Source organism: Salminus brasiliensis, chromosome 22, assembly GCF_030463535.1.
Source record: "Salminus brasiliensis chromosome 22, fSalBra1.hap2, whole genome shotgun sequence".
Classification (NCBI taxonomy): Eukaryota; Metazoa; Chordata; class Actinopteri; order Characiformes; family Bryconidae; genus Salminus; species Salminus brasiliensis.
Window position 1 is genome coordinate 20,734,235 of NC_132899.1, and position 12,794 is coordinate 20,747,028.

Sequence of the window (12,794 nt, forward strand, 5' to 3'; positions counted from 1 at the left end):
TTGCACTGTTAACTGAATTGCCCATGTTCCTTTCGGCCTAACAGCAACGCCAGCGAAGACAGTTACTGGAACCTTTGTGAGCCCACAGCCTGTGCAGGTTTCTAACGGACCGGCTGAAGAAGTGGTCCGTTCCAAGACTGGCTCTCCTCTGCGACCGCTCCAGCCCACTGCGGCTGCTGCTACTGCTGCTTCTCCAGCGGCTTCTTCTAGTGCACTTCTGGAGAACTTCCCAGCCCTCGGCATCAGGCTGTCCAGATCTGAGCAGAGGAAGCTTAAGGGGAACCAGGAGGGGAGTGCTCTGGTGTTCCACGAGGACCATCATGCCCAGCTGAGAGAAGTGCATGGAGCGAATGTTCGGGCAGTGGAGGCTTTGGAGGAGGAAGAGGAGGAAGGAAGTGTGGGGAGGCGCAAGAGGAAGTTCATGAACCCAGACGACGTGAACAGTCTGGCAGAGGATGCTATCCGAGCCATTGCAGTGGAGGGGGAACATGTGACTTTTGAGAAGGTGCGTGACTTCGTAATCCTTCCCTTTAGCTTTATGTTTAGGGTTAGATTTAAGATTTAGGTTAAGGTCAGAGTTAGGTTTTAGGGTTGATTTAAGGGTAAGGTTCAGGTTAAGTGTCCATTCAGTACACAGTCATTTACACTCAGCTTAGAGGTCAGCTGCATTTAATAGATTTTCAGTTGAATGTTACTTGAATGTAAGGTGAGAATCTATGAGCCATCTATAATGGACCAAGTAAAGTGATACTGTCATTTTAAGAAAAGTCTCTACTAAACTAAATCTGTCAGTCCAGAATGTCTCACTATAGAAACTGTTACTAAAAATGAAGTGATTTTACTGAACGTATTAATCAACAGCACATCTTATCTAAACTACACTATGTGACTGTATTATTTATACAAACACAAAAACTAGATCGTTGAAAAATGTTGAAAAACACATCATGGGGCTCGGAGTGACTGCACTACCACTGTGGGCAGGAGGTTGCGAGTTCAAGTCCCGAGCCATGGCACTTTACCGGACTCCCTAAAGCACAAGTGGCCGTATTCTCTCCCCTCATCGCCCCTAAAGTGATGTTGGATGGTTCAGGTGTCTGTTAGCTGGTCTGACGGAGCTGGGGACCCGTCGCTTTCCTCAAAACGCGCCGGCTGCCTGACAATGCTGCATCAGCAGCAGTTTAAAAAAAGAGAGAATGTCCTGGAAAAGTCCTGGAAAGCGTATTACTAAAAAGAACATGAACCCCATTTGAATATAATATGAATGTAGAGTAAAAATGAACACTGCATTCCTGTTATTGCATACTCTAATGAGACTAAGGCTGGGAGGCAGGAGAAGTGTGGCGCATCACATGACTGTGCTGGAGTGCTGTGTTGAATTATTACACAGCACACTTTATTAGACATAATAATAATGAGAATTCGTATTGCATAATGCACAATGTCACATTTGTACACATGCTTCAATGTTGTGTTACACTCCAGAAGAGCAGCTACGCATATATTAGTATTTGTAAATAGCATTGTAAATAGTTTAATTTGAACAAAGCATTTACTGGTATTTATTTACAAATAAAAAAAGCTACTCCCTAATATTTCATCAGGCAGTGGTAAGGGTGAGACAGTGTATTGTAGTTATAAAGTCATAAAATCGCAAGGTAAAAACACAACATTGTGCATTGGGGAGATGTGATTGTGCATTGCAAAGTATGGGCAAGCATATATAATGCAATATCACCAATATATCAATATTGTAATGCGTTGTTTCACCAGTTTTGAGTGTGACTTCAGAATTGACTTGTGTTTGTTTGTGTGTGTGTGTGTGTGTGTGTGTGTGTGTGTGTGTGTGTGTGTGTGTGTGTGTTTAATAGGTGATAAGCAAAGTATGCACACTCCTGCAAGTGCCCTCTTTGTACTCAGTGAGGATCGACCCTCGTTGGCAGCTGCCTGCTGTGAAAGAGCTCACACGCACCATTAAAGAGATCAACCTTTTTATTCAGGTGGGGAGCTTTTAATAGATTTTATTAAAGACCTGAGATAGACTTCCAGTCAGTTCTCTGTCAATTAGAACAGGAGGAGACCTGAGGCCTTATTCTCCCATCTTTGTTCAAAAAAAAAGTAGTTTTCACAAAGATTCTGACATCCCCCCATGTGTTTTCTTATTTGAGATTTGCTCAATTTATGAGCACAGTGGGATCCATCAAAAACACATCATGAATCTGACGTAGACTTCTTGTTAGGGCTTTTTTTCAAGAGCAAATAAAAAATACTGGAGAATGAGGCCCCTGGAGGCCCCCTAAAGCAACTATTTAACCTTAAGCTTGTGTGAGTGATGCAAAGTGGTTACATGTACATTTACATTTACATTTAAGGCATTTAGCAGACGCTCTTATCCAGAGCGACTTACAAAGTGCTTTGCTATTTACCCAAGAAAAAGCCTTAGCTAGACTTAGACTAATAATTCAAAAGAAACCTCTAAGCTTAGACATTACTAAACACAATACAATAAGGCGACCATAGTACTCTATTCGTCCAAGTACTCTCTGAAGAGGTGGATCTTCAGTTTGCGTTTGAAGACAGCGAGCGACTCGGCCGTTCGGACACCCATGGGAAGCTCGTTCCACCACTTTGGTGCCAGGACAGAAAAAAGCCTGGACGCTTGTCTTCCGTGGATTTTGAGGGATGGCGGGTCGAGCTGAGCCGTACTTGAAGCTCGAAGGGCTCTTGGTGCAGACCGACTTTTGACCATTGCCATCAAGTACTGGGGGCTGGTCCGTTCTTAGCTTTGTAGGCCAGCGTCAGGGTTTTGAATCAGATGCGGGAAGCAGCTACAGGAAGCCAGTGAAGAGAACGCAGCAGTGGAGTGACATGGCTGAATTTAGGGACATTGAAGACGGTTACTGATCTATATATATATATATATATATATATATATATATATATATATATATATATATATACTTATATACTTATATATACTTTTTAGTAGAAAGTTTGTAAGATGAATGCTAAACAGTTGCAGTTTAAGGGATTAAATCCATCTGTGTGAAATACTCTGGACTAACAGTTTTATCTGATCTCTGTTTCCTCTGTTGTCAGTCAATAGAAGCCATCTCCAGCGTGTGCACTCTGTATGAGCTGGGTCAGTCCATTGCCAGCCTCAAGAACAAGAAACGATTCGAGGAGCTCCACCTAGGCCCTCTCTGCAAGTTCCCACTCGTTCACCGGCTGTTCAAAATAGACAGCAACACTAAAGATGACGATATACAGCAGATTGAAACTGTGGATATCCTTAGGGTAAGGCATTTTGGCTTCTGGTAGCTGTTGAGTCACAGCTGCCTTGCAGTGCAGAGCTCTGGAAAGAACAGCTCTGAATTGACGTGGTTTTATATGTGTGGAAAAAAAGAGGGGTGGGGTGCGAGGCCCAAGTTCAGGCCAGTGCCTTCCTACCTGGGGTAAAAAACTGATGAATTGTTCATGAATTTGTTATCTAAGCTTTACAAAATTTCAGTTTTATCATTTTTGCGTATTCTAATATTTGCTTTTTTTTCTTTTTTCTTAATTTTTTCTTTTGGAAATTATATACACTTTTGAATCAAGTAGATTGACATGCAGTCAGGTCCATAAGTATTTGGACAGTGACACAATTCATATACCTTTGTCTCTGTACATCACCTCACTGGATTTGAATATAAAGCAATCTAGATATGATTGAAGTATAGAGTCTCAACTCTAATTCTAGAGGTTTAACAAAAATACTCCAGCAATAGTTAACAGGAGTAACAGCCCCACTTCAACAGGTTTAAAAGTAATTGGACATACTAACATAGTTACAAATATAAGGGTTATTTCTAATATTTGTATGCATATGCTTTAACTGTCGGACATCACCAAATGCTGAGTTTCCTGGTTTCCCAGGCCTTTACTGCATCGGCCTTTAGTTGCTGCTTATTTGTGGGTCTTACTGCCTTTTGTTTTGTCTTAAGTGACAAAAGTAAAAAAAAAAAGCTGCTCAATTAGCACTCGGCCATGTAAGAACATGGGATGCTTTAATCATCAGTGAACACCAGTGACCCAGTTCCATCAGCATCTATACATGCCTGTACCATAACTGTGCTTATATCATGTTTGAGAAATGATTTGGTCTTCTTCGGATCATGAACCTTTCCTTTCCTTCTCTGTAAGTCGGTTTTGGTTTCACCTGACCAAAGCACTTTTTTAACTGGTCTGGCAGTGTTTTTTCAGACTTTTTATCTCCTTTATTTAACAGGCCACAGCTGGCAATGAACCTTGCCTACCAGTCTTCTGTCCAATTACTTATGAGTCAGTGAAAACGTAGGGTCTAAGTAAAAATGGCTGTCATTTTGAAATGGTTAATACAATATTTTATAAAACGTCTAGAATTAAAGCCAAAAGCAGGCACTTCAATCACATCCTGATTGCAATCATTCCACTGCTCATGTCCGATATACCCATGGCCTACATGCCTTTATATAGGATGTGATTCTTTTTCTGCTCAGTCGTGTTTGACATCTAATTTACATTCATGTTGCTTTCTGTAGAGTCTTCGTAACTTCAGGCGAACCCAAGGCAAACCTAAGGTGGACCTTGCCGAGTTCATGCAACACCTTGCAGACCAGTACAACTGTGAATCACCTTATGAACTCGGCATTAGGATCCAGAGCGTTGGCCTACCCATATCGGTAAGGCGTTAAATTACAAACAAGACTCACTATGAGAGTCACTATGCATGCTCTGGAAAGTCAGTTGGTGTCCGTCATTACCTGTTGTCTTTTGGATCTTCTGTCAGACATTGTCAAAAGCACACGGCTGTGAGAGCGCTTGCATGGACAAAGCCAGAGAGGCCATTCAGAAGGAGATTGAAGAGGAGGTGCAGGCCAGACTGTTTAAAATCAAAAAGAGCCTGATGGAGCCAGCCCAGGGAATGCCACTCTACTCCTCCGCTGGCAACCTGGAGCTCAGGAAGAAGTACGCCAGTCTCACCGCTGCTGAGGCTGTCATGGAGGTCTTCAACAACTCTGTGGGCATTTTTAATCAAAGGATGACCAAGGTGAACAACTTACCCTGTAGCTCTAGCGGGGGAATCTAGGTTGAATTATGTATTATGAAATGAATTGTTCTGTATAGTGAACCCTTTAGGCCAGGGAAAGGCTGTAAGTGCATCTAACAAACTAGTGCATATGAATGCAGTGTTATTCTTCTATGTGACATTAAGCAGCATATCAATGCTGTCCAATGAAAAATGAGTCTTCAAAATGCTGACTTCACAGGAGAAGGCAAAATATTCTGCACTTTGAATGGAAGAATGAAATAGTTTTTAGTTTTATTTCAAGTCATTTAGAGCATTTCTATTGGTCTGTTTATCCAGAATTATTTATTTACACAGTGTACAGAGCAGCTGCAGGGTTCAAATGGAAATGGACAGAAAAACAGACAGAAATGGAGATACATGTTTTTTATTGCACAGCAGCGATATAGCCTGACCTCCAGACTGACATTAGATGTTCTCCATGTTTCGGATTTGCCTTTTTCAGTCTAAAAGTTCTAGTAAGTTTTTACTGAACCCTGTTATTTCTCTAAAGGCTTATTCATGTCTCTGTTATCCCATTATGGCTTCATTCTCTCTCAAGCGTGATGAGCTTTTTTTACCAGACCGAATTCACTGTCGCCTACAAGTTGGGTAGGAGTCTACATGTCAGGGATTTGAGTATATTATCCCTTAAAAAAAAAAAAAACTCATAACAAGCCTGCTTTTTATTTCATGCTTTATTTTGCCATGAAAGTCTGTGCTCTAATTCCTTTAAGCTTCTGGTAAGGATGTAAGTGGGTGGCAGGCGGGCGGCGGAGCAGGATCACAGTGTCCTTGCCTCATTAATATGATGTCGCACTTGTAATCTATTAATCCGGGCCAGAACCCTTAGAAAGGTCATTAACCAGTGCTGCTTACGCTCTCAGCGTTAGGGCTTCTCCTCTTTGAACTTCTGAAGATGTTGTGACTGCCGTTTTTCTTTTCATATCTTCACTGTAGGGGGTTATCATATGACTGGGCTTGTCAAATGACTGATACATCAAATAGAGGACATGTCCTTTCTGTGCTGGTTCTGCTTTGATAGGTTTGTTGCTTAGACATTAAATAGATTGTAATCTCTCCTAGTCATCATTTGGAAGTGTGCCAGACTGGTTTGTGTGGTTCTGCATTTGCAGTGAATGTGTTTTTTTTCTGGAGGTACTGTAATGTTTATGTCCCACTCAATGGTATTATTAAACTGCTGGCCTACTATCCAGAAACGACTATGAAACTAATACCGAAGATAATTAGTAAGGGAATGAGGAGTGGAACTACCTTGTGTCTTCATTTTTGAGTTTTTCATCAAATGATTGATTTTGACATGATCTGAATTTGGCAGTTGTTCTTTACATTAGGTGGACGAGGCATAGCCAAACCAAAATGAGACAGTCTATTCTATGGCGGATTTCCTGTTTGCGTCACAGCACTGCTGTACCTGTACCACTGCATCACGAAACAAAACCCCTAAGCTTGCAGTTCATCTTTAGTTTGGATGTCCTTGATTGTAATGATATATGCATATATATATATATACACTAATTAATACTAAAAAATAACAACAACAACAAATTTCAGCAAAAGTGTATTTATAGACGTCCTCGCCGGCGCACAATTAATCTCTAAATATGTTGGCTGGTGAAGGATCCACCCGTCGGTGGATGATCCCGGATCATGAAAAAAAGCACACATTTCTTGTCCGCATACAAAGAAGCCTATAAAATGGGACAGCCTAGTCACGCTGCTGTGACCCAATCGGCCTTTAAATACAGCCTCAGAAAGTTGCAGCCCCTGAATTGGTACACACTAATGAATGGACCAATAGAAATGCTCTAACATGATGTGGAGTAAAATCTATTTTAACTAACTTTGATTTCCATTAAAAGTTGCCTTCTTTTAAGAGATACAAGGTTTTTGCATGATTGTGACGTTTTATATAGAAATAATTATTTAAAACAAAACTGTATGAAACTCTAATGACAGTCTTTTTTTCCCACATCTCCAGCGAGTTCAGGACTTCCTCACGTATGTATCTGGAGATCGGCTGGCCCGGGCGCTGTTACAGCTGGCTATCTGCGGCGGCTCCCTCGTCGTCCCTAATGACCTGGTGCCAAAGGAGAAACCCCAAAAACAAACGCAGGAAAAGAAACCGGTGGAGGAGATGTCCGGTGCAGCGCCCCCTACTGAAGGTGCACTGAAGCTTTTTTTTTTATTTGTCTCAATTTTAGAAGAGAACAAAAACGTTGGAAAAAAGATCTTGATATCATAAGTGTGTATGATGACGTATCCAGCTCTCAACTAAGCAGCTTGGTTTACTTTTGTGTATTTTTTTCCACAGCTGCGGTGAAGCAGTACTTCCAGGAGTGTGTAACCAGCTTCATCGGCACGGTGACTCTGCCTTACCTCTGCAGGCTGGAGAAGAAGGTGACCGAGCATTTCAAGTTCAAGGAGTTCCGGCAGCTGCAGCAGGGCTCCTTCCTTGAGTTCCTGATCAAAAATTCCCAGGCAAGTACAGGCAGTCCCTCAGAAATATGTTGGGATGTGAATCACCAGTGATTTGGCTTTGCAGGTAACTGTTTTTATTATGGATAGCATAATATGTAATAAGCATTTTATATGTACTTGAACTTTGTTTGTTGAGTGAAATGGTATTATATATTATATTGTAAATTAAAACCATGTGTTGTATTCAGGACTTGTGCAAACACAGCAAAACTTGCAAACACAGCAAGCAAAACACTAACTACCCGGTGACTTTGTGTCTCCGAACCCGGAATTCGGCGGAGCATCGTCACAAAGAGCCTGTGTTCGATGATCAGTAGTACAAGGTTTAAAGTTTTATTGCTGTGTTATTTACATTTACATTTATGGTATTTAACTGGCGCTCTTATCCAGAGCATCTTACAAGTTTACTGATATTACAGAGGTGGGCTAATGTAGTGTTGTGTAATGTAGGAGTCTTGCCAAGGACTCTTATTGGTGTAGTGCAGTATAGTCACTCCGGTCTCCCACCTGGTGTCGTCGCTCACTGGCAGGTAGTGGTGTTTTCTGTTGCGCCACACCAACCATGTTATGAAACATAGAGTAACTGAGCAGTGGAATTAACCCAATGTTATGTTTTATATTGGAATATCTGCAGAGGCTGTGTTTACTACTGTGTTTACTACTTATTTTAATAAATGTCCGGGTGTGCCTTTCGGCCAAGGGTGCTCAAACTCTGCCTAAGACTGTAATTGGAGCTCTGTAGAATCGAGAACCTAATACAAATAAAATATCAAAAGTTAACCTTGACCTGAGAATTAGAAAGGCATCAGATTTAAAAATATTATAATTTTTGGAGGGTTCCCATCACAATTACACAACCTTCATTTAAAGCCCCACAGCAGGTACACTGTGATACTGTATTACTGTGTACTGATTACTGTGAGCTTGTTGATGCTCTCCTCCAGTCTCGGATGAGTAATGTTTTGTTCAGGTCTTTGGGTGCCTTAACCACTGACACCACCACCATGGCACTCATCACAGCATTTCAGGTTTCGTATGTAAACATTATCACCATGATTTATTTGCAGTTGCTCTCTGTGTGCAGGTGCTGCAGGATTCTGCCGGTGGCACTGTGGCAATCGGCAACCAGGACTTCCGAGCCTGTGGCTTCAGACCCAGCCAGCAGGATGTGTATGAATTTATTAAACAGTGTGGGGAAGCAGATCCTACCCGAGTAAGTAGTAGATGTGTCTTTTATAAAACCACTGGGAATATTTTGAGTGTATTTTCGCGGCCTAATATTCATCAAAGTACACTATATGTCCAAATATTTGTGGACACCTCTTCTAATGAATGCATTTTATATAATGGCACTCTCTGGAGCAGATAAACCTGAACCTATTGGCACTATGCCTAATGCCAAGTGTGGGCTAGAGGGATATAAGACCCCCCCCCCTCCTCACACACACTGAGCACTGAGCTGTACAGCAGTGGAACTGTGTTATCTGGAATGATGATCCATCCAATACGTTTTGGATGAGTTGGGTAATTGAGGATGAAGTGGAGTGGTGACCATTGAACATCCTGACCTCACCAATACTCTTGTTGCTGAATTCAGTTAAATCCCTGTAGACTAGAGACAGTTCCCCCAACAAAATCAGGGCAAACTCTTCTTTTTAATACCCTTGAAAGAAACTGGTGTCCCAATACTTTTTAGTGTATCTTTCTTGGTGTAATGAGCAGATTTAGCCTAAATAATGAGTTGTCTTTCCTTTTTGGCTGTGTTGACATGAGAACAAGGGCTGGAGGGGGTTTTGGTAGTATTTTGGGTGTGTAAATATATTGAGTTATGTAACAGTTTAGGGGTTTGGAACTGGCCTGTTTTAAAGCTCTGTTCTTGGCCCTGTCCACACATCTGGAAATGAAAAATATCTATTTTCCCTCTCTCCGTTTTTGATTATTTGATTATTTTCGGTCACACAGACACAAAAACACTTCCATGAGCATGCTAGTCCTGTAAAGTTAAATACAGGCAAACAGACAAAAACCTGTAGTTAAGTGTCCCTAAACGTCTCATACGTGTAATGTATGATTCAGTTTTTCAGTCTGACACACAAGTCTTCTGCCTGTGCTGTGTTTGAGCAGATCCCGTTCATCGAGGCTGCGTTGAGGAGTCAGTACAGGATCAGAGACAGCAGAGAGCTGGGCTGCGGGCAGCTGCGCAGCCTGCTGGACTTCGCCAAACGCCAGAGCGAGCTGAGTGGGGGGGCCATCAGCAGCTGCATCCGCTACGAGTGCCCTCTGCTCCCTAAAGACCCTGGGTGAGGCTCTGTCTTCTCACACACGCTTTTCCACCATAGGTGAGCCTCACAACAACACCCAGTGGCAGTTTGAAAGCCAAACATTTGCATATATTCCAAAGTTAAGCAGACCTGCACATACCAGCAACACTGAGCCATTGACTGGACTGTCTTTGACTGTGGTGGCAGTGGCAGTGGCAGTGGCAGTGGCAGACATGCCTGCTTGTAGTAGTGTAGGAGGAATTGCTGTTGTTTTGCCATTGTTCTGTAAATGTACTTATACAATTACAATTATTAATTATCAATTGCTTTTGTAATTACATAGCTGCAGTTGTTTAGTGGTCGGTATGGTATTGTTTAGTGGTTGCTATGATTTTGCTAGGTGGTTGCTATGGTTTAGAAAGTGGTTGCTATACTATTGCTTAGTTGCTGCCTGGTGGTTACAGTGGCATCACTGGTGGTTGCTGTAGTGTTGCCAGGTGGTCACTATGGCATTGGTAGGTGCTTGCTATAGTATCCCAGGTGGTTTCTTTAGTGGTATCCACGTAATAATAAAATTATGTTGCTAGGTGGTTGCTATGGTGTTGCTAGGTAGTCACTGTGGTGTTGCAAGGTGGTAGCTATGGTCTCCCAAGTGTTTTTTTAGTGGTATCCAAGTGGTGTTTTTGCTAGATGGTTGTTGTGGTATTATTATATGATTGTTATGGTATCTCAGGTGGTTGCTATGGTATTGCTAAGTGCTTGCTAGATGGTTCTATAGTGTTGCAAGATGATTACTGTGATACTTCAGGTGGTTGATATAGTGTTACTTGCTGTGGTTGCTGGGGTGTTGTTAGGTGGTTGCTATGCAGTTGCTATAGTGTCTCAGGTGGTCACCTATAAGTATTTGTATCACTGTGACATAACAGTACATAAACTTATGCACCCCATTCATTCCTATGGGCGAAACATCAGTAGAAATTTGTTGATGCAAAAAAACATCCGATCCGATCTGATTCACACAGTCAGACCCAGCAGTCTGGAGTTGGAACACTGTTGATGTCTAGAACTATGGGCCAAGTTCTGCACCATTGCTTTGCCACAATTACTATCGGATTACTCAATGCTTCTTCGATTGTAAACAGCAACTGCCACTTCTACGGGTTAAGAAAGGTCATTAGCTAGAGCCCGAGCCAGAGCAGAACAAAGCTGCGTGATTGTAGAAGCTCTTGGCATGCTGTGTTCTCTGGCATCGTGTCTGATCTGTGTGCGTGTGTCCTCTTTCTCACCTCAGGGACGGGTTTGGGGAGACGGTGGGCCTGCTGGGGGAGGTGAACCGTGAACAGGCAGTGGCGAGCCTGCTTTCTGCTCCGCTGCTGCAGGACCTGAGAGAGTGGAGCCAGTGGGAGCTGGTCTTCCAGCCCAACCATGGACCACTCAAGGACTTTATCGACAAGTACTGCGGTATGACAGCTAAGCTACAATGCTGGAAACTGAGCGAGAACATTTTGTTAGACATTCCACACATGATTTATCACATATGATTACATATACATGTGATGTATATTAAAATGTTTGAGTTCATATTTGCTTAGACTGAATACAATGACTGTTAAGGATTTAATGTAATTGGTTAAATTCCCCTTAGCAAATTGCACCTTATCCAGATGCTTATCCTGATGGGAGCCTGGCATCAGCAAGCTTCTGGCACAATTCTGGCTGGATATTTGACCACTCTTACTGACAGAATTGGTGGAGTCTAATTAATTTTTAAGCACAATCCACATATTTGAGGTCAGGACATTGCAGACGTTTTGTCCATTGCACACCCCCCTTTTATATTTGTTTTGGGACCAGTTGGAACTCCCAGTTGGGTCCAAAGTTCATCCATTGAGCTTCTTTATTATTACGCTTACTTTGTGAAGTGTGCTAGTTCCATAAAAGCCCCAGCACATGAACGCTACCATCACCATGCCCACCTCTTTGTGCGAGTGCTGGTCTTCAAGACTGATCCTTTTTCTGATGCAGGCAAGACAGACCTTCTGGCTTTGGAGGTGTCTCCAGGAGTTCTGTTAAGGATCACTACAGCCACCAGCGATAAACTGTTCTCTGAAGCAGCTCAGACTCTGGACCCTGTTGGTACAGCGGGCCACCTGGTCTCCATCGTGGTGGCTGATGGGATTTCAAACACCCCCACAGCTCTGCTGGCCAATCACATGGAGAGTTCACTGGCAACAGCAGTGGCACAAGAAGGTAGGAGCTAGTGTTACCACACTTTCTCACGCGGCTTGCCTCCAGCACACTCATAAGCCACTGGTGTTAATTGGGTTGGTCATGTGGGTCCGTGTTCACTGTGCATCTTAAGTGCTTCTGCTTCGATTATGCTTCTCAGGACACAGAGACCAAAAGTGCAGACAGCATGTCTATATAGTGGGGCAGTGGTGGCTCAGCGGTTAGAGCTCCGGGCTGTCGATAACAGGGTTGTGGGTTCGATTCCCGGGCTCGGCAAGCTGCCACTGTTGGGCCCTTGAGCAAGGCCCTTTACCCTCTCTGCTCCCCGGGCGCTGGAGTTGACTGCCCACCGCTCTGGGTGTGTGTGTGTACTCACTGCCCCTAACACATGTGTGTGTGTGAGTGTGTTCACTACCAGATGGGTTAAATGCGGAGGACACATTTCGCTGTACACTGTACAGTGACAAATACGTGCACCTTTACCTTTACCTTTTATATTGTGATCATATTGCTAATATATACCAAGATGATCTTTAGACTAACTTAGTTAATACACATCAATTAGGTGCAATCATAGGTCTGATAAAGTGTATAGATTTGATCAAAGGGAAGAACACAAGAAGAGACTAGTTGACATGATTGATCATTTACACCAGATGCAGTTGATCAGCCAGAAATTGTGTGACATATAAAGTTTGCTTTTTTAGTTTACA

At 42.6% G+C, this 12,794-nt stretch overlaps 1 protein-coding gene across 4 annotated transcripts in view; it reads left to right on the forward strand.

Moving 5' to 3' along the window:
* Positions 1-12,794, forward strand: part of LOC140544511 (uncharacterized) — a 62,997-nt gene that overhangs the window by 10,782 nt on the left and 39,421 nt on the right. For all 4 annotated transcript variants that reach the window (XM_072668098.1, XM_072668100.1, XM_072668101.1 and 1 more), the window contains 11 exons: positions 45-505; positions 1,872-2,000; positions 3,100-3,297; positions 4,563-4,703; positions 4,811-5,071; positions 7,092-7,275; positions 7,425-7,591; positions 8,676-8,804; positions 9,716-9,891; positions 11,144-11,313; positions 11,878-12,102. In XM_072668098.1, coding sequence (XP_072524199.1) covers positions 45-505; positions 1,872-2,000; positions 3,100-3,297; positions 4,563-4,703; positions 4,811-5,071; positions 7,092-7,275; positions 7,425-7,591; positions 8,676-8,804; positions 9,716-9,891; positions 11,144-11,313; positions 11,878-12,102 — 2,241 coding nt within the window. The remainder of the gene's footprint in view (positions 1-44; positions 506-1,871; positions 2,001-3,099; positions 3,298-4,562; positions 4,704-4,810; positions 5,072-7,091; positions 7,276-7,424; positions 7,592-8,675; positions 8,805-9,715; positions 9,892-11,143; positions 11,314-11,877; positions 12,103-12,794) is intronic.